The sequence below is a fragment of the Anomaloglossus baeobatrachus genome, chromosome 4 (genome assembly GCF_048569485.1).
Source record: "Anomaloglossus baeobatrachus isolate aAnoBae1 chromosome 4, aAnoBae1.hap1, whole genome shotgun sequence".
Classification (NCBI taxonomy): Eukaryota; Metazoa; Chordata; class Amphibia; order Anura; family Aromobatidae; genus Anomaloglossus; species Anomaloglossus baeobatrachus.
In genome coordinates, this window is record NC_134356.1 from 328604411 (window position 1) to 328627645 (window position 23235).

Consider the following 23235-nt stretch of genomic DNA (forward strand, 5'->3'; position numbering starts at 1 on the left):
TTTTTCAAGGACCAAAAGTAATTGGACAAGGGGACTCTAAGGGCTGCAATTAACTCTGAAGGCCGTCTCCCTCGTTAACCTGTAATCAATGAAGTAGTTAAAAGGTCTGGGGTTGATTACAGGTGTTGTGGTTTTGCATTTGGAAGCTGTTGCTGTGACCAGACAACATGCGGTCTAGGGAACTCTCAATTGAGGTGAAGGCAGAACATCCTGAGGCTGAAAAAAAGAAAAAATCCAGTCAGAGAGATAGCAGACATGCTTGGAGTAGCAAAATCAACTGTCGGGTACATTCTGAGAAAAAAGGAATTGACTGGTGAGCTTGGGAACTCAAAAAGGCCTGGGCGTCCACGGATGACAACAGTGGTGGATGATCGCCGCATACTTTCTTTGGTGAAGAAGAACCCGTTCACAACATCAACTGAAGTCCAGAACACTCTCAGTGAAGTAGGTGTATCTGTCTCTAAGTCAACAGTAAAGAGAAGACTCCATGAAAGTAAATACAAAGGGTTCACATCTAGATGCAAACCATTCATCAATTCCAAAAATAGACAGGCCAGAGTTACATTTGCTGAAAAACACCTCATAAAGCCAGCTCAGTTCTGGAAAAGTATTCTATGGACAGATGAGACAAAGATCAACCTGTACCAGAATGATGGGAAGAAAAAAGTTTGGAGAAGAAAGGGAACGGCACATGATCCAAGGCACACCACATCCTCTGTAAAACATGGTGGAGCCAACGTGATGGCATGGGCATGCATGGCTTTCAATGGCACTGGGTCACTTGTGTTTATTGATGACATAACAGCAGACAAGAGTAGCCGGATGAATTCTGAAGTGTACCGGGATATACTTTCAGCCCAGATTCAGCCAAATGCCGCAAAGTTGATTGGACGGCGCTTCATAGTACAGATGGACAATGACCCCAAGCATACAGCCAAAGCTACCCAGGAGTTCATGAGTGCAAAAAAGTGGAACATTCTGCAATGGCCAAGTCAATCACCAGATCTTAACCCAATTGAGCATGCATTTCACTTGCTCAAATCCAGACGTAAGACGGAAAGACCCACAAACAAGCAAGACCTGAAGGCTGCGGCTGTAAAGGCCTGGCAAAGCATTAAGAAGGAGGAAACCCAGCGTTTGGTGATGTCCATGGGTTCCAGACATAAGGCAGTGATTGCCTCCAAAGGATTCGCAACAAAATATTGAAAATTAAAAATATTTTGTTTGGGTTTGGTTTATTTGTCCAATTACTTTTGACCTCCTAAAATGTGGAGTGTTTGTTAAGAAATGTGTACAATTCCTACAATTTCTATCAGATATTTTTGTTGAAACCTTCAAATTAAACGTTACAATCTGCACTTGATTTCTGTTGTAGAGGTTTCATTTCAAATCCAATGTGGTGGCATGTAGAGCCCAACTCGCGAAAATTGTGTCACTGTCCAAATATTTCTGGACCTAAATAAATAAAAATATATATATATATATATAAATACAGACAGAGCTGGCCAAAAGTCTTGGCCCCCCTGCAATTCTGTCAGCTAATACTCAGTTTCTTCTTGAAAATGATTGCAATCACAAATTCTTTGGTATTATTATCTTCATTTAATTTGTCTTCAACGAAAAAAAAATAAAAAAAATTGTCATAAAGCCAAATTGGATATAATTCCACACCAAACATAAAAAAGGGGGTGGACAAAAGTATTGGCACTGTTTGAAAAATCATGTGATGCTTCTTTAATTTGTGTAATTAACCCCTTCACCCCCGGCCACTAAAACACCCTAATGACCGGGCCATTTTTTGCAATTCTGACCAGTGTCACTTTGACAGGTTATAACTCTGGAACGCTTCAACGGATCCTGGCGATTCTGAGATTGTTTTTTCGTGACATATTGTACTTCCTGACAGTGGTAAATTTAGGCCGATATTTTTTGCGTTTATTTGTGAAAATTTAGGAAATTTTGCAAAAATTTTGAAAATTTCGCAATTTTCAAACTTTGAAAATTTATGCCTATAAATCTGAGAAATATGTCACACAAAATAGTTACTAAATAACATTTCCCACATGTCTACTTTACATCAGCGCAATTTTCGAAACAAAAATTTTTTCGTTAGAAAGTTAGAAGGGGTCAAAGTTAATCAGCAATTTCTCATTTTTCCAACAAAATTTACAAAAGAATTTTTTTTAGGGACCACATCACATTTGAGGTGACTTTGAGAGGCCGAGGTGACAGAAAATACCCAAAAGTGACCCCATTCTAAAATCTGCACCCCTCACTCTGCTCAAAACCACATCCAAGAAGTTTATTAACCCTTTAGGCGCTTCACAGCAACCAAAGCAATGTGGAAGGAAAAAATGAAAATTTTACTTTTTAACACAAAAATGTTACTTTAGCCATAAAATGTATTTTCACAAGGGAGAAAAGAGAAAGTGCACTCTACAATTTATTGTGCATTTTCTCCTGAGTACGCTGATACCCCATATGTGGTAAAAATCAATTGTTTGGGCGCACGGCAGAGGTCGAAAGGGAAGGAGCGCCATTTGAATTTTTGAACACAAAATTAGCTGCACTAATTAGCGGACGCCATGTCGGGTTTGAAGACCCCCTGAGGTGCCTAAACAATGGAGCTACCCCACAAGTGACCCCATTTTGGAAACTAGAGCCCTCAAATAATTTTTCTAGATGTTTGGTGAGCACTTTGAACCCCTGAGGGTTTCACAGAAGTTTATAACATTGAGCCGTGAAAAGAAAAAAGAAAAAAAAAATTTTTACCACAAAACTGTTGCTTCAACTAGGTAGCTTTTTTTTTCACAAGGGTATCAGTAAAAAATGCACCATAAAATGTATTGTGCATTTTCTCCTGAGTACGCAGATACCTCATATGTGGTGGAAAGTAATTGTTTGTGCGCATGGCGGGGCTCAGAAGAGAGAGAGCACCATTTGACAGCAAAATTGGTTGGAATCATTAGCTGACGTAATGTTGCATTTGGAGACCCCCTGAGGTGCCTAAACAATGGAGCTCCCCCACAAGTGAACCCATTTTGGAAACTAGACGCCTCAAGGAATTTATCTAGATGTTTAGCGAGCCCCCAAGGGGCTCCACACAAGTTGATAATGTTGAGCCATGAATACAATTTTTTTTTTTTTTTTTTTTTTTTTTTTCACCACAAAACTGTTACTTGAACCACGTAGCTTTTTTTTTCACAAGGGTATCAGGAAAAAATGTACCATAAAACGTATTGTGCAATTTCTCCTGAGTACGACGATACTTTCCACCACATATGAGGTAATTGTTTGGGCGCATGGCAGGGCTCAGAAGAGAAAGTACACCATTTGACAGCAAAATTGGTTGCAATCATTAGCGGACGCCATGTCATGTTTGGAGACCCCCTATGGTGCCTAAACAGTGGAGCTCCTTCAAAAGTGACCCCATCCCCCTCAAGGAAATTATCTAGATGTTTGGTGAGCCCCTTGCACCCCCAGGGGCTCCACAGAAGTTGATAACATTGAACGGTGAATTTTTTTTTTTTTTTTTACAAGGGTATCAGGAAAAACTGCACCATAAAACGTATCGTGCAATTTTTCCTGAGTACGCAGTTACCTATGTGATGGAAATAAATTATTTGGGCGCATGGTGGGGCTCAGAAGAGAACGAACGCCATTTGACTTTTCAAATGCACAGACGCGGTGCACTGATCGACCGCTGCAGGACGCACATTCGGATGGGATACAAAAAGCGTCGGTGATACGGAAAAAAGAAAAAGTCACGCCAAAAATTGAGCAGGGATGCAGATCCGTAATCTGCATCCCTGATCAGCGATTGGCGGGACGCACGGACAGATGCGATACAAAACGCGTTGGGGATACGGAAAAAAAAAAGTCACGCCAAAAATTGACCACGGATGCAGATCTGTTATCTGCATCCGTGATCAGTGCTCGGCGAGACGCACGGACAGATGAGGTGTAAAAATGGACAGGATACAGGGGAAAAAAAAAAAAAGTTATACTCACAGTACCCAGAGGAGTAGCAGGAGGTACAGAAGGCAAGCGAGATAGACAGCTGTACAGGAGCCACAGGCAGGACGTTGGACAGATCAGCAGAAGACCCAGGAAGGACCCAGAGATGGAGGCAGATGTGATCGGGCCAGTGAAGAAATCGGACGACCCGGTGAAGGCAGGTAAGAGGACGTCAAGAGCAGAGGGGAGGGGGAGAGCAGAGGGGAGGGGGAGAGCAGAGGGGGGCGCGGGAGAGGAGAGGGGGATACCGGAGAAGCAAAGAAGGAAGGAAGCAGAATAGAGATGACAGAGGAGGCAGGCAGATCGCAGGGGGAGCAGATCGGGGGGCAGATCGGGGAGTGGGGGGGCACGGGCAGGGGCCATAACGGGAGCGCGCACGGGCTGCAAGGGGAGTGGAATACTCACCTGGAGCAGGCGCAGAAGCGGTGACATTAGCAGCGGTGGCGTTGTACCACAAGTACCAGCCACTCCACGCTGCAGACGTGTTGGGGGAGGCTCCCTAGACCAGCACAGGCCTGGGGAGGGCGGCCACCTGCAGATCAGACCGCCCCACTGCACACTGATTGGAGCGATTGCGCGTCATAGCACGATCGCTCCAATCAGTGCTGCAGGGGATGGGGGTGGCATGTTTGAGATCCACCTATGATCTGCTGTAGCTGCTACGGCATCTCATAGCAGGATCTCATAGTGTTGCACTAATTCGGGCATTATTTTTGCTGAAATCAGTGCGAATGATGTGGTTGGCGGTTCAGATTTGAACAGCCAATCACTTCGATTTGTCGATGGGGGGTGGCGATGCCACCCCCCCCTGGGGTGAAGCAAAGGTCCCCTGCTGTAAGAAACAGCAGGGGACATCATTTGAAAGCCGTTGCTATGGCCACGGCAATCAAATGAAGTTTAGGCAGTAAAATTACGTCCCTGGTCGTTAAGTCACGTTAAAATAGGACGTAATTTTACTGCCCGCGGTCGTGAAGGGGTTAACAGCACCTGTAATTTACCTGTGGCACCTAACAGGTGTTGGCAATAACTAAATCACACTTGCAGCCAGTTGACATGGATTAAAGTTGACTCAACCTCTGTCCTGTGTCCTTGTGTGTACCACATTGAGCATAGAGAAAAGAGAGAAGACCAAAGAACTGTCTGAGGACTTGAGAATCCAAATTGTGAGGAAGCATGAGCAATCTCAAGGCTAAAAGTCCATCTCCAAAGACCTGAAAGTTCCTGTGTCTACGGTGCGCAGTGTCATCAAGAAGTTTAAAGCCCATGGCATTGTGGCTAACCTCCCTAGATGTGGAAGGAAAAGAAAAATTGACAAGAGATTTCAACGCAAGATTGTGCGGATGGTGGATAAAGAACCTCGACTAACATCCAAACCAGTTCAAGCTGCCCTGCAGTCAGAGGGTACAACAGTGTCAACTCGTACTAGCCGTCGGGCGTCTGAATTAAAAGGGACTGTATGGTAGGATACCCAGGAAGACCCCACTTCTTACCCCGAGACATAAAAAAGCCAGGCTGGAGATTGCCAAAACTTACCTGAGAAAGCCTAAAACGTTTTGGAAGAATGTTCTCTGGTCAGATGAGACAAAAGTAGACCTTTTTGGGAAAAGCCATCAACATAGAGTTTACAGGAAAAAAAAAAAAAAAAAGAGGCATTCAAAGAAAAAAAAAACACGGTCCCTACACTCAAACATGGCAGAGCTTCCCTGATGTTTTGGGGTTGCTTTGCTGCCTCTGGCACTGGACTGCTTGACCGTGTGCATGGCATTATGAATGCTGAAGACTACCAACAAATTTTGCAGCATAATGTAGGGCCCAGTGTGAGAAAGCTGGGTCTACCTCAGAGGTCATGGGTCTTCCAGCAGGACAATGACCCAAAACACACTTCAAAAAGCACTAGAAAATGGTTTGATAGAAAGCACTGTAGACTACTAAAGTGGCCAGCAATGAGTCCAGACCTGAATCCCATAGAACACCTGTGGAGAGATCTCAAAATGGCAGTTTGGAGAAGGCCCCCTTCAAACCTCAGGGACCTGGAGCAGTTTGCCAAAGAAGAATGGTCTAAAATTCCAGCAGAGCATTGTAAGGCTATATGCGCACGTTGCGTATTTGCATTCAGTTACGCAGCGATCTGCAACGTAGCGTAACTGCATGCGTCCTGCGTCCCCAGCATAATCTATGAAGATTATGCAGGAGACGTGCGCACGTGGCGTCTTAGAGCGCAGCGCTTCAGCTGCTGCCCGAAGCGCGCGTTCTAAGAAGTGACATGTCACTTCTTTCCTGCGCTCTGCATGCAGCACCCGCTCTGTCTATGGGAGGGGCTGCAGTCAGCGCGCATGGAATCTGCTTTTTTTTTTTCACTATGGACTCTTTCTGCAGCGATTTGAAGCGCCAGTCTGCTGTTCAAATTGCTGCAGAAATCTCTGCAGGGCCAGTACGCAACGTGCGCACATAGCCTAAGAAACTCATTGATGGTTACCGGAAGCGGTTGTTCACAGTTACTTGGTTGCACAACCTTTAGCCAAAATATTAGGCTAAGGGTGCCAATACTTTTGTCTGGCCCATTTTTGGAGTTTTGTGTGAAATGAGCAAGAATTTGATTTTTGTTTCATTCTCTTTTGTGTTTTTTCATTGCACGCAAAATAAATAAAGATAATAATACCAAAGAATTTGTGATTGCAATCACTTTCAAGAAGAAACTGAGTATTATCTGACAGAATTGCAGTGGTGCCAATACAATTTTTTTTATATACCGTATTTTTCGCTTTATAAGACGCACGTTTGTTCCCCCAAATTTTGGGGGAAAGTAGGGGGTGCGTCTTATAATCCGAATATATGGGAGGGGGGGTGTATACATACATACATACATACATACATACATACATACATACATACATAGTCCAGTGGAGGTGCGGGCAGCTCTGGAGTGGTGCTGGGGGCAGGGAAAGCTGGGAGCGGCAGCGTTTTATCTCCTGCTTCCGCTCATATAATATGCACAGCCGCTGTCCATCAGAAGCGTGGTGCTGAAACTGCATCGTGCTGATGGGCTGGGGCAGCGGGGCATATTATAGCTGCCTGTGCTTACCTTTGATCGCACAGGATCCCCCCCTCCCCCTGTGTTAGATATGGCCTCCCGTGCTGCTGCCCATAGTAAAATAATAAACTCTTTACTCACCTCCTCCAGCGTCTGCCCGGTCTCCCTCCTGCTGCTGTAATTAGGCACGCAGAGATATCTCTCTGCTGTCCCGATCACATGACTTGCACTAGAACCAGGAAGTAGGAAGTGCAGGAGACAGGAGGAGCTCAACCCCGAGGAGGGACACACAAGACAGGACAGCGCTGCAGAAGGTAAGGAAAGAGTTTATTTTACTAAAAGAAGCAACACGGGGGCGATATGTAACAGAGGGTGATGTCTGCCTGCCAGAGTGGGCCTGTCTGCCTGCCATAGATGATGTGTGGCATCACTGGGAGACGTGTTCAATATAAGGTGGCCATATCCAGATTAAGGGGGCTAATTTTAGGATGAGGGGGCTATGAGGGACATATACCCTATATTATTTGTTAGACGGACACTGGCATTATAAGACGGACCCCATTTATTAAAAAATTCTCTATTCCTTCACCAAATTTGGGGGTGCGTCTTATAAAGCGAAAAATACGGTCTATATTTTTTTTATATAATATATATATATATATATATATATATATATCAGTGGTACCTCGCATAACGAGTAACCCTCTTAACGAGAATTTTTCGCTTAACAAGCAAAGCTTTCTGTAAATTTGTAACCCGCTTTACGAGAAAGCTTTGCTGTACGAGTGAAATTCTCACCGCACACACTTCCGGTTCCGTCCATCCACCACACTCTGACCCGCGCTTGCAGTCCACACAAACACACACATGTACGCACAAACAAACATACATGCACGCACACACATACAGTATTATGCTCACCTTACCTTCCGTTCCACCGCCGGTCTCATGGTTCTTGTAGTTCCCGGGTACATCGCGACATCCTCGCGGTGAACTACAAGACCCAGGAGGCTTGCGTTGGAACGGAAGGTAAGGTGAGCATGTAATATAACATAATATGTTTACCTTTTGTTTCATCGTCAGCCTCCTGGGTGCTGTAGTGCGCCGCGCCGCTCCAGTCCACGCTGTGTATCTGCAGCCATAGCGACGAGGGAGGAACTTCCTGTCATCGCAAATTAAAGGCAGAGCGCTGGCCAATCAGAGGCAAGCGGCTCTGCCTTTGACGTCAGCGCTCTGGCCGGGAACTTCCTGCCTCATCATTATGGTAACGCGTTACACAGCCCGGCCCCCTACCAGAGAACAGCAAGTCCCAGCAGACCGGCGATGGAACGGAAGGTAAGGTGAGCATATAATATGTGCGTGTGCGTGCATGTGTGTTTGTGTGTGTTTGTGCATGTGTGGAATGACAGAATAGGGGACCAGGATGGGACATTTTAGAAGTTGTGGAACGGATCATCACATTGCAATGATTTCTTATGGGAAATCTTGCTCTGCTGAATGAGTACCTTGATTAACAAGCACAGTCCCAGAACGGTTGGGAAGGTCCATGGTTATTTCGTTGGCCTGGTGCGGTGGCAAATGGGGTAATAAATGGGATTGATAAAAGCTGTGTAATATCACGTGGCATCCAGCCCATTGGTTAGGGATGTCGCGGCGTATATCAGATACCCAAAATGACTAACCCAGTCAGTAATAAATAATAAATGGAAAAATTTTATTTTTATTTGAAAAAAACAGTCCCCAACACAATCCCTCTCTCGCAAATTTATTGAAAAAAAAAAAATAAAAAATCCAGTTTGCCGTAATGCATTTTTGGAGGTCCCACGACAATTCTGGACCTTCACACTTCCTGATCCAAACTTCAGGCCTTACATAAATTTACTATTCAAAGTCTTATTTCTCTGAGGGTTTCATAAATCACATGGTGGCCCAGACTCCTTTTATATGCACAGCAATTTCTTTCCACAAACCCTACTTCCTCATTCACTAATTAAACCCCTGTGGCTGCAATAGAAATTTATAAATTTTGGGGCCTTGTGCTTCACATAGGAATACTGAGGAATGCAGAAAGTCAGCAATATTGGGGTGCTGGTATTTTATATAACATATTTTTCAGAATGACTGTGTGACCTTGCACAAACTTAAAGACCATTTTTACATTGTAATGATAATGTACAGTGTTCACTCTGACTGCCATAAATATAACCACTTACTCAAAGCTGGGCTAGTCACTAATCACTTCAGCAACAAATTTTCTGAAGTCTGCGTTCCCTAAGGCTATTTTTACACTTGTGTTGTGCTGCATCCGTCACAATCAGTTGTGTGACTGATGCAATGGATGCGTTGCAGATAGTGGCACAACTGATGTGACTGATGCTGCAAAACAACGATCCGTTGTTGTTGTTTTATTTTCCTGTTTTACCAGCGGCAGGCTATTGTGAGCGATCTGCTGATCGCTCTCAAAAGCCGGCCACAGGGCGATCAGCTGAACGCTCACAAAAGCCAGCCGATCAGCTGATCGTTCGGCCGCCGGAGAGAGAAACATTGATTTAAATGATTAAACATAAGAGCTGAGCATGCACAGTGAAAAAAAAAAAAAAAGTTTCTGCCGCTCAAAAAAAGCTACATGCTGCGATTCTGCCTCCTGACGGTCAGTCATTCCATGACTGATCCGTCACACAGCGGATGCAACTCAGACACATTAGTTGCAATCCGTCATGGGATCTGTTAACGGATTGCGCTGTTTTCCAAAGCAGCGGATTGCCACTAACGCAAGTGTGAAAGTAGCCTAAAGGGACACCTGCATAGATGAGTCCCTAATGAACTACATGGAGAATCTTAAATTCAGACAATACCTGCTGGGTACGAAGGAAAGTTCTAGTTTCTAAAATATATAAACTGCACAGGACTATCTCCAGGTTGCACACAAAGATTTGGGGTTTAGAAAAGCAGGGACACTAAACTGTCCCTACCCCCAACCTGGGAGTGAGTGGGAAAATTTTGTGGGTATTAGGGCACCCACTACTAGACCAGACTTACAACTTTTACATGGATGATTTCTACACCATCATCCTACTCTTCAAGTCCTTCTATTACAGAGCTACCGTACTGTGAGCAAACACCAGAGTGTCCCCCGTAGGTCGCTAGCTGGGCAACTACTCAGTAGGCGTAACAATCAATGTAATGAAATAAAGTACGTGTTCAAGAGGGATGTCTTCATTTTGACCGGAATACATGGAAATTGCAAGGTCTCCACCTCTGTATGAAGTTCCTGGGGTAAAATAAGAACATTGGATGAGTTAATCTTTTAGGCTGGGGCCACACAGGGGACTATTGCGATCCTCACATGAGGCTCTCCTCACGCTGGCAGCACAGCGGGAGCCGAGTGTCATGCGAGTGTCACTGCGACTGAGGTGCGATCGGACCTCAGCTGCGGGGGGTGGACCGGCTCTCAGGAGGGGTGGGCCAGCGCTGTGGAGGGAAGGGAGGGATTAATCTTCCTCTTCCCTCCGTTGCCGGCTACTGCCATTCTCACTCGCTCCATAGACTTGAATGGGTGTGAGAGAAACAAAGATCGCATTGCACCCGCAGAATGCTGCAATTGTTTTCTCGGTCCGATTAGGTCTAAGAAAATAATTGCTTATGGGTCCTGGCACATTGGCTAATATTGGTCCGAGTGGAATGCGATGTGTTATCGCATTCCACTTGCTCCGATTTTCATGCAGTAGTGTGTCATAGGCCTTAGATCAAGTCTTCAAGCCTTACAGTGCAATACAGAAAGTTAAAAGGAACCGGTCTTGTGATTCATGCTGCCCAAACTGATTGGAGCGGTAATCGCACTACAGCTGCATAATTGTAGCCAGGTATAGCTTTCTCCAAAAAATGTTCTGGTTCTTCAGAGTTAATCTAGTTTAGAAGATCTGACTCTGTACCATAGCCAGAGACCAGATTAGTCTGCCACCATCGCTGGCGACAAGCTTTTCACCGCACTAAGTAATTGACAGGTCTTTTCTCTGGCTATGGTCCCCAGCCAGATCTTCTTAATATATTTTCTGTAAAATGCTTTGATTCATGCTCCCTGTGGTTCAGTCAGCATGATTTGTGTGACAGATTCCCTTTAACTTATTCTGTAGCCAACTATAGAAAGTATAGAAGAAAATGGTGCAAAAATGTAATAAAGTGCAGATACAGAACGTTACATGCATTTTAAGCACAAAAAAATATTATTCCCAAACGTGTTTTATACACTGACAAGCAAAAGGGTAACAATGTGGAACTTTTAGGGTCTATTTCACCATACTCTACAGATTTGAATGTGAGACTACCTTCATTTTATACACAATAATCTTGACTTGCAGCTATTTAGCATGTGATTAGTTATGCAGATTTGTGTCATGCCACTTCATTGTTACTGTTTTGCTCATAAAATCTAAATTTACATTTTTAGTATTTTGTAAATTCACCTTTCAACACTGCCTGAATCCTTCTGAGCATGCTCTCGATCAGACTCAAGCATGTCTTGACCGAAATCTGATGCCAGATACTGTATCTTCTACACATTCCCTATGTTGGCACACACAGTTCAACTCACTTGGGTATATAAAGGCATAGAAAATGAGGCAAGCTCTTTAATGATTGGGCAGACTATTTGTAACTCACGGTCCCCGATCACTCAGATCACTCAGGGAGGCATGCTAAACACCAATCAAAACTTTTATGCTGTTATTCTGTTTTAAAAAGCTTTGAAAAGTCACGTAATTTTTGCACAACTTGAGGCTACACTAAACTTTGGCTCCTTATTGCACCCATATGCCATTTTCACTCAGCTCCGACAAAGTGGCAAAGCTGGAGTAAGATGCAACTGGGGCTACTGCCACTAGTCTAATTCATGATGCACAGCAGTGCTAAGCCACATATACTTGTCCAGCAGGGACTGGAGTAAGATTTGTAACGGCACACAGAGGTTTATGCCACTCATCCGACTTTACCAATTCATGAAGACCAGCGTGAGCAGTGCTAGACTCTAAGAATCTGGGACCTATATGCCTCCTGTAGACCTTTTTATTACGCACTGTGTTTAATTTCTGAATAACTCAGTTTTGATATTTTTTACTTATTTATTTTATATTTTTTACAGATGACATTAGGCCATGAAGAGGGCTCTGGAGCACCTTGCTTCAAGTGTAAAGACAAATGTGAGGGATTCGAACTTCATTTTTGGAGGTGAGTATAGCATGTCTTTCACATTGTATAATGGTCTCCAATCAACCCAACTGCTCTAACACTACATAAATCATAACTAGACATTTTCATTGTATAGATGTTTTTTAAATGACAAATTAAATTATCATTTCTGGATTCATGGCACCATTTCCGTCATATTCTGCTAGTTGTGACCTGCCGGATCGCTCAAGTGTTTCCAGGTGGACTAGAACTCACTTGTCAAGAACGAGGCTCTCATAGACTTAAGGAGGCTTTACACGCTGCAACATCGCTAATGCAAAGTCGTTGGGGTCATGGAATTGGTGACGCACATCCGGCCGCATTAGCGATGCCGTTGCGTGTGACACCTATGAGCAATTTTGCATTGACGCAAAAACGTGCAAAATCGCTCATCGGTGACATGGGGGTCCATTCTCAAATATCGTTACTGCAGCAGTAACGAAGTTGTTCCTCATTCCTGCGGCAGCACACATCGCTCCGTGTGACACCGCAGGAACGAGGAAGCTCTCCTTACCTGCCTCCCGGCCGCTATGCGGAAGGAGGCAGGTGGGTGGGATGTTGCGTCCCGCTCATCTCCGCCCCTCCACTTCTATTGGGCGGCGGTTAAGTGACGCAGCTGTGACGTCGCTGTGACGCTGAACGAACCGCCCCCTTAGAAAGGAGGCAGTTCCCTGGTCACAGCGACGTCGCCAGGCAGGTAAGTAGTGTGACGGGTCTGGGCGATGTTGTGCGGCACGGGCAGCAATTTGCCCGTGTCTCCCAACAGATGGGGGCGGGTACCCACGCTAGCGATATCTGTACCGATATCACAGCGTGTAAAGCGGCCTTTAGGCGACGTGCACATGGTGAGTATTTTAGGTTTTTTTTACCTCCTGTATTTGTAAGCCAAAATCAGGAGTAGACCAATCAGAGCAAAAAAGTATTTTTTACCCATTTCTGATTTTGGCTTACAAATACCAAGGCAAAATACTCAATGTGCACATGGCCTTTACACTGTTAGCTTGTAATCCATAGCTCTGACTCACAAGATGCTAAAATGGGTCCAGAGCGTTTGGAAAAGCATAACATGGCGGCTGTGAATATATTACTAGGGCCATGGAACATACAGTTAGGTCCAGAAATATTTGGACAGTGACACAATTTTCGCGAGTTGGGCTCTGCATGCCACCACATTGGATTTGAAATGAAACCTCTACAACAGAAATCAAGTGCAGATTGTAACGTTTAATTTGAAGGTTTGAACAAAAATATCTGATAGAAATTGTAGGAATTGTACAATTTCTTTACAAACACTCCACATTTTAGGAGGTCAAAAGTAATTGGACAAATAAACCAAACCCAAACAAAATATTTTTATTTTCAATATTTTGTTGCGAATCCTTTGGAGGCAATCACTGCCTTAAGTCTGGAACCCATGGACATCACCAAACGCTGGGTTTCCTCCTTCTTAATGCTTTGCCAGGCCTTTACAGCCGCAGCCTTCAGGTCTTGCTTGTTTGTGGGTCTTTCCGTCTTAAGTCTGGATTTGAGCAAGTGAAATGCATGCTCAATTGGGTTAAGATCTGGTGATTGACTTGGCCATTGCAGAATGTTCCACTTTTTTGCACTCATGAACTCCTGGGTAGCTTTGGCTGTATGCTTGGGGTCATTGTCCATCTGTACTATGAAGCGCCGTCCGATCAACTTTGCGGCATTTGGCTGAATCTGGGCTGAAAATATATCCCGGTACACTTCAGAATTCATCCGGCTACTCTTGTCTGCTGTTATGTCATCAATAAACACAAGTGACCCAGTGCCATTGAAAGCCATGCATGCCCATGCCATCACGTTGCCTCCACCATATTTTACAGAGGATGTGGTGTGCCTTGGATCACGTGCCGTTCCCTTTCTTCTCCAAACTTTTTTCTTCCCATCATTCTGGTACAGGTTGATCTTGGTCTCATCTGTCCATAGAATACTTTTCCAGAACTGAGCTGGCTTCATGAGGTGTTTTTCAGCAAATGTAACTCTGGCCTGTCTATTTTTGGAATTGATGAATGGTTTGCATCTAGATGTGAATCCTTTTGTATTTACTTTCATGGAGTCTTCTCTTTACTGTTGACTTAGAGACAGATACACCTACTTCACTGAGAGTGTTCTGGACTTCAGTTGATGCTGTGAACGGGTTCTTCTTCACCAAAGAAAGTATGCGGCGATCTTCCACCACTGTTGTCATCCGTGGACACCCAGGCCTTTTTGAGTTCCCAAGCTCACCAGTCAATTCCTTTTTTCTCAGAATGTACCCGACAGTTGATTTTGCTACTCCAAGCATGTCTGCTATCTCTCTGATGGATTTTTTCTTTTTTTTCAGCCTCAGGATGTTCTGCTTCACCTCAATTGAGAGTTCCTTAGACCGCATGTTGTCTGGTCACAGCAACAGCTTCCAAATGCAAAACCACACACCTGTAATCAACCCCAGACCTTTTAACTACTTCATTGATTACAGGTTAACGAGGGAGACGCCTTCAGAGTTAATTGCAGCCCTTAGAGCCCCTTGTCCAATTACTTTTGGTCCCTTGAAAAAGAGGAGGCTATGCATTACAGAGCTATGATTCCTAAACCCTTTCTCCGATTTGGATGTGAAAACTCTCATATTGCAGCTGGGAGTGTGCACTTTCAGCCCATATTATATATATAATTGTATTTCTGAACATGTTTTTCTAAACAGCTAAAATAACAAAACTTGTGTCACTGTCCAAATATTTCTGGCCCTGACTGTACATTATGGAAATCACTCTGGCCATGAAATCTAAGTAGCTACCTTATGTGTACAGTCAGCTTTACACCTTTTATAGGAGACCTGACTTCGTCAGTCACAAATTAATTTCACACACTGGAGTCTGTAGTTTCTTGATTTATTTTGTTACGCTCCCGGCACATTTATGTAAAAAGAATGTTCTCAAAACATGTCAAAGGATAACTTTTCATAAACTATACAAGACGGTGTGCCCAAAACTGAGATATTGATGACCTATCTTTAGCATAGTTACATGATTAATATTGTTGGGAAAAGACAAGTGTCCATTAAGTTCAACTGAGAAGGAATAGGACATCATTAGTGATGAGCAAATCTATTCAGCACTATTAGTTACTCACACGAATATTAAAGTATTTGGAATATTCATTACTCAGAATATCTTTGGTATTTGCCTAGTCAGTTTCGAGTCTCGTCCCATTGTTGGCGCCTGATTTTTCAGCCACTAAACATGCGGGGATTGCCTGTCAATCACAGTATTGCTGTAGCCATCTTTGCTAATGGTATTGGTGTAACTGGCAGGGGCAATGAAAAAAAAAAATTAAAACTTGCATGTTACATACTAATCCCTTCACGACCAATGACGTGTGTGTGTGTGTATCTATATATAATCTATTATATTATTATATTATATTACGTGCTTGGTCGTGTATGGCCCTTTAATGCGGGCTCTTGCAGCGGGCATGCATTATTCTCTGCACATGTCTGTTGATTTGATCAACAGACATGTGCAGCTAACAGACGCGGGTCTCACGCTGTCAAACTCTGACAACACGAATTAATGCCCTCTGGCGGGCACCGCACTGTTCCCTCCCACAATCGGTTGATCACTGGGCGCCAATGGGCTGTGATAGCAGTGCTGGGTCAGCAGAGTGCTGGCAGTCACATTGGATCAGCATTTCTGATGTTCAGAGGGATGCTAAAGCATTGCTCTGATCAGCATAAGCAATTTAAGGGGACTTACAAAATCAATGTGTTAAAAAAAATATATATATATATATATATATATATATATATATATATATATATATATTTATATATATTTTATTTAATAAAGCTCTCAAAGTGGAAGTCACCCCCCCCCCCCTTTTTCCCCTTGGCAATATACTAAAATTAAGGAAGTGATCTATTTACAATCACCGCTTTCATAAATGCCTGATGCACCAAAATATAAAATTAATCAACCTGATCTGCAAAGGGCGTGGCGGAAAAAAATATCAAAACGCTAGAGTTTCGTTTTTTTGGTCACCTCAATATTCCATTAAAATGCAATAACAAGTGATTAAAACGTCGCATTTACCCAAAAATGGAATAATGTTTAAAAAAAAAAAAATCAACTCAAGATGCAAAAAATATGCCATCACTGAGCCCCAGATCCTGAAAAATGAGAGCACTATGGGTCTCGAAAAATGGTGCCAAAAGCGCAAATCTTCTTTTGGGACAAACTTCTTTTAATTTTTTTTTTTCCACCACTTAGATAAAAGTAAAACTACAGTGGAACCTCGCTTAACAAGTAACCCACTTAACGAGAATTTTGCTTAACAAGCAAAGCTTTCTGTAAATTTGTAACTTGGTTTATGAGAAAGCTTTGCTGTACGAGCAAAATCCTCACCGCACACACTTCTGGTTCTGTACATTCACCGCGCTCTAACCCGCTCTTGCAGTCCACACAAGCATGCACAAAACACACACAAACAAACACGCACGCACATACAGTATTATGCTTACCTTCCGTTCCATCGCCGGCCTCCTGGGTCTTGTAGTCCGCCAGTGCATCGCGACGAGGGAGGAATCCTCGCGGCGAACTAAAAGAACTATGAGGCCGGCGATGGAACGGAAGGTAAGGTGAGCATAATATGTGTACCTTCTATTCCATCGCCGGCCTCCTGGGTCCTGTAGTTCGCCGCTCCAGGCTGTGTATCGGTAACCATTGGCACAGGCAGGAACTTCCGCTGTCGAACGCTGACCAATCAGAGGCTCCTTCCTTTGACGTCAGCGCTCTGGGTGCGGAGGTTCCTCCCTCGTCGTCATGGTTACTCGATACACAGCCCGTGCTAGAGAACAGGAAGTCGCAGCAAGCCGGCGATGGAACGGAAGGTAAGTTGAGCATAATGTGTGTGTTTGTGTGTGTGGAATGGCACAACAGGGGACCAGGATAGGACATTGAACTGAACATGTTGTGGAGCGAATTGTCTGCATTGCAATGATTTCCTATGGGAAATCTTGCTTTGCTGAACGAGTAACTTGGTTAACAAGCACACTCCCAGAACGGATTGTTCTCGTTAACCAAGGTTCCACTGTATACACGCTTGGGATCTACAAACTTGTACTGACCTGCGGGATCATAATGCCAGGTCAGTTTTACCATATAATGAACATGGTAAATAAAAAAAATCCCAAAAAACAACTGTGGAATTGCACTTTTTTTGCAGTTTCACCTCACTTGGAATTTTTTTCCCCATTTTCCAGTGCAATATGGGGTAAATGAATTGTTTCATTCACAAGTACAACTTGTCCCACAACAAACAAGCCCTCATATGGCTACATTTACAGAAAAATAAAAAAATTATGGCTCTTGGAACAAGAGAAGGAAAAAAGCAGAAAATTGCCTAGAGTGAAGCGGTTAAAGCAGAAGCAATATACTTAGAGTTTCCCGTTGCTGTCACACTGCTTTTGGCTCTGATCATTAAACCTTTTGAATATTTACAGCTTTTCCTGCCCACCCTCTGAAACTGTGTCTGTGACTGGTTGCCCTCCCACTAACTGTCTGGGTCAGGAATTGGAGTGTAAAAATAAATTGGAAAAATTTGGCGTACGGTATCCTGTACTTTGAGACCCAGCTCAGATAAAGCAGACAGCTAGAGGCTACAACCCCCAGTTGTGTGAGTAATATTGGCTGTATATCAAAATATGAGGAACACCATGCAGTGTTGTGTTTTTGTTTTTGTTTTTTTTTTTAAATATTTTAACAAAAGGCATGCGGTCCCCCACAATTTTGATACCCAGCCAATATAAAGCAGACAGCTGGGGGCTGGTAATCTCAGACTGAGGAGGCCCATGGCTATTGGGCCCTCTGCAGTCTAAAAATAGCATGCTGCAGATGCGACAATCCTGGCGCCTACCCGGCTAGTCCCGATTGCTCTGGATCGGTGGCATTTGGGATAATGTAAGGGTATAATGACAGCGGTGATTGACCCCCCCCCACCACATTGCTAATTGTAAGTAAAAGGAAATAAACACAAAACACAGATAAAAATCCTATTTAAAAAAAAAACACAAGGTCTCACTACGATCCTGGCTCTGTTGCATCCTGAAGTTGCAGTGCAGTCATGTTACAAAATGTGGTTAATCACTGGCCGCCGTGACACACTGATAGAGCCGCATCCGCAGCGATTCCTATGTTACCCCAGCTGTGACCTCAAGTGAAATCTGTGACTTCACCGCAGCTAAGTTCACTTAGTTCACTTGTGGTGAGTTCACTGTATCTCCTGGCAACGTAGCGGAATCACAAAATTGCACTCAGTTTCGGTACTTTTTTTGCTAGGAGATGCAGAATTGGTGTACAAATGTCTTCAACCAAATACTGAACGTGTGCGCATAGCCTAATCTGTTAATCCAGCATTGTGTTCAATAACTTCACCTAAGGCCTCTCTCACATGTCCGTGAAAAACCATGCACGTTTTTCACGGATTTGTCAGAGGTGCGTTTTGCCCTCTGTGAGCCGTGTTTATGGCACACGTGTTTTCTTCGTGTGTTATCCGTGATAACACACGGAGAACGGAACTTTCTGCTCACCTGTCCCTGGCGTCGCTGTCCTTGGTGCTGATCTTTGGTCTCCGGTCCTGCCGACTCCCAGCTGATGCTGCTTCCGGCCGCAGTGAAGTGAATATTCAATGAGCATAATGAGCGGCGGTCGGCAGCAAGTGACAGCAGCGGCAGAGACAGGAGGGCAGGTGAAGGTGAGTAAATAAATGTTTGTTTGTTTTTTCTCTCACAGACACATGTCTTCTCTCTGGTGCGTGTCACACGGAACACATCCGTGTGGTCCATTTGCGTTCCGTGTGACACCTGTGATGCTGGAGAGAAAACTGACATGTCATCGTGAGAAACACACAGACACACGTAAGTACGGAACGGACACACGTTCCGTGCGCAAATACTTACGTGTGTCCAAAACCATAGGAATACCTATGTCTATGTGTGTAGGTGTGTCCAGTATGTGAGAAAACTGCCAAACACGTACTGGAGGCACGTGCGTGTGAAAGATGCCTAAGGTGTCGTCACTGAGTTCATTGCGTTCACCTCAGGTTAGTTCACCTAACCTGAGGTCATAGCTGGGGAACCATAAAAGCCCCAGCTGTTACCTCAGGTTAAGTAATTGAACTCTCATGCCGGATTAGGCGATGTGCGCACATCGAGTTTTTGGTTGCAGTCATTTCTGCACTACATCTGCATCTGCTGGCAAAAAACCACATGCGTTTTCGCTGCATTTTTTCCCAAGGAGATGCAAATATAGTGCAGAAATGGCTGCAACTAAATACTGAATGTATTCACATAGCCGAATCCGGCATTGATTTCAATGACTTCACCTGAGGTGAGGTCATGGAGTTCACCTCAGGTCAGTTCACCTGAGGTCACTACTAGGGCACCGTGGGAAACACTATCTGTGACCACAGATAAACTCACAGATGTCACCACTCACAATTGTGGCTCAGTCACGGTGTCCCAGATGTTGCAGAGTCAGGATTGTAATGGGACATCGTGTCTGTGGATAATCTCTAACTACCAGGGGTGTTTTGGGGGGTTAATAAATTGGAGAGAGGGGGTGGGGTTTATTTATTTTTTTGTTAAAGGATTTTTCTGTCTTTTGTGTTTTTCTTTTAACTTACACGATTAGTAACATGGGAGTGTCATAGACCCCTACCTATTACTAATCAAATGCTTGATGACGGCTTTGATTTTTTTTTTTTTTAAGAAATCACAGCTGTCATTAACCCCTTATATAATCCCGATTGCCACCGCTCCAGGGTCATCGGGGTTAGCTGGCTAAGCACTAGGAATGGCACATCTAATGGATGTGCCAATTCTTGGGTGGCTGCGGTTTGCTATTTTTAGATAGTGATACTTGCACAAGTCGTTTCCGTACGTAAAACACCTGAACGCTGGGTTTTTGTTTGTAAAGTCTGTGTTTTGGTATGAACAACAAACCTCAGGTTCACTCATCTCTAGTGCAGAGTCCACTGGCCATGACGTGACATTGTCCATGATCACTGCAGCCATTGCTCAATTGCAGCATTCAATATACCATCAGAAAGGGTTTCCTCTCTGATGAAATGCTGATGACTGCATACTTGTGAATCCTCATAGCGTGCAGTGTGTGCACGCCATTACAATTTTCTTCTGAGTGGGCGGGTGCGTGACTACAGGTATGGGATTTGCATACATTGTCTGTATATCATACAAAGAGCATTACCAATCTGTTAAGCGCTCCGTTTTTGTTTTTTTTATAATCTTTTATCCTAATAATGAAAATTTAAACAGTTTTAAAAAACAAACGAACTGAAAATGGCAATTCTTGTTTAGTACTTGTTTCTTCAGTCCATCTATTAAGATGTATGCATTGATCCTAAGCAGCTCGCCTACTGCTCCTTATATAGGTCAATGCTTTATTGTAGAAATAATGTATGTCTTTATTAAAGAAAGATTAGAATACAGACTGTGTTCAATCTTTGTTAATGTTGTCCATAATTCAGAGTATGGCTAGTGTTCAAATGAAAAACAAATTGTATCCAAAGAAGGCTAAAATATGCCATGCATGTGATAGGTCTCCGAGACACTAAACATCTTAACGTAAAACAGATTTTTCCACACTGAAAACATTTATACAGCTAGGTCGAGGTATCCTGAACAATAGCGGCCTCTCCAAGACTTTATGTAACAGGTGACAAATGACCTGTTCCCTCGATTTATGAGCTATATATTCCCAGCCACTATCCTTATAATTTAATTAACTAATATTCTGAGAATTCTCATAAGAGGATAGCTCTGGAATATAGGGCTGCCTAACTCTTCACAAGAAGTTTACAACGGTCTGAATTGTCCAGTACTCCATTTATGTTTTATACTACTTTCTTTTTCATGATGTATCTAATTTATATCTCCAAATGCACCTTTTTTTTAATTTGTCCTTTAAAAAGTTGAGACTAGAAATGAGTGAAAGATAATTGTAAACTTTTCTATGTAACCGTGCCACATAAAAGATAAGGGCAGCTGAAATCTGGGGTCACTTTTCAAGCTTAAGAGTAACACATATATATATCCCCCCTCCCGTATATTCGGATTATAAGACGCACCCCCTACTTTCCCCCAAAATTTATATATATATATATATATATATATATATATATATATATATATATATGAGATTTAGATAGATAGATCTATCTATCACTAGCTGTACTACCTGGCTTCGCCCGAGTTAATAACTGCTGTTAACAAAATAGAGTGTATTAACAAAAATGTATTCTGCACACAAAAACCACAAAATAAATAGATAGAAATGTACCGTATTTTTCGCTTTATAAGACGCACTTTTGTTCCCCCAAATTTTGGGGGAAAGTAGGGGGTGCGTCTTATAATCCGAATATACGGGAGGGGGGGATATATATATATATATATATATATATATATATATATATATATATATATATATATATATATATATATATATATATATATATATATATATATATATATATATTATAAATATATATATATATATATTATAAATATATATATATATATATTATAAATATATATATATATATATATATATATATTATAAATATATATATATATATATATTATAAATATATATATATATATATATTATAAATATATATATATATATATATAATGATGATCCAGAATGTAGAGATCAAAGGTCGAATCAAAAATTTCTTTTTAAGAAATTTTTGATTCGACCTTTGGAGTGCGACCTTTCATCTCTACATTCTGGATCTTGTATCGCCTTTGTTTTGGGACACGCACCCAGGTCTCCACCTGCCTGAAAGCACAGCTTTGTCAGCCATACAGGGATCGGCGGTGCCCGGTATCCTCCACTCAGCTTTATATATATATATATATATATATATATATATATATATATATATATATATATATATATATATATATATATATATATATATATATATATATATATATATATATATATATATATATATATATATATATATATATATATATATATATATATATATATTTATATATATATATATATATTTATATATATATTTATATATATATTTATATTATATTATATTATATTGTCCTGTCTGCCTGCCACAGTGGGCCTGTCTGCCTGCCACAGTGGGCCTGTCTGCCTGCCACAGTGGGCCTGTCTGCCTGCCACAGTGGGCCTGTCTGCCTGCCACAGTGGGCCTGTCTGCCTGCCACAGTGGGCCTGTCTGCCTGCCACAGTGGGCCTGTCTGCCTGCCACAGTGGGCCTGTCTGCCTGCCACAGTGGGCCTGTCTGCCTGTCACAGTGGGCCTGTCTGCCTGCCACAGTGGGCCTGTCTGCCTGCCACAGTGGGCCTGTCTGTCTGCCACAGTGGGCCTGTCTGCCTGCCACAGTGGGCCTGTCTGCCTGCCACAGTGGGCCTGTCTGTCTGCCACAGTGGGCCTGTCTGCCTGCCACAGTGGGCCTGTCTGCCTGCCACAGTGGGCCTGTCTGCCTGCCACAGTGGGCCTGTCTGCCTGCCACAGTGGGCCTGTCTGCCTGCCACAGTGGGCCTGTCTGCCTGCCACAGTGGGCCTGTCTGCCTGCCACAGTGGGCCTGTCTGCCTGCCACAGTGGGCCTGTCTGCCTGCCACAGTGGGCCTGTCTGCCTGCCACAGTGGGCCTGTCTGCCTGCCACAGTGGGCCTGTCTGCCTGCCACAGTGGGCCTGTCTGCCTGCCACAGTGGGCCTGTCTGCTTGCCACAGTGGGCCTGTCTGCCTGCCACAGTGGGCCTGTCTGCCTGCCACAGTGGGCCTGTCTGCCTGCCACAGTGGGCCTGTCTGCCTGCCACAGTGGGCGTGTGCCAGCCATAGGGGAAATGTGGCATCACTGGGGGACGTGTTCAATATAAGGTGGCCATATCCAGATT

General features: G+C 43.3%; 1 protein-coding gene across 1 annotated transcript in view; it reads left to right on the plus strand.

The window, feature by feature from the left end:
- The window catches only part of TES (testin LIM domain protein), a 91082-nt gene that overhangs the window by 37858 nt on the left and 29989 nt on the right, over nucleotides 1-23235 (plus strand). Inside the window, exon 2 of the mRNA XM_075345031.1 lies at nucleotides 12186-12271. Coding sequence (XP_075201146.1) covers nucleotides 12186-12271 — 86 coding nt within the window. The remainder of the gene's footprint in view (nucleotides 1-12185; nucleotides 12272-23235) is intronic.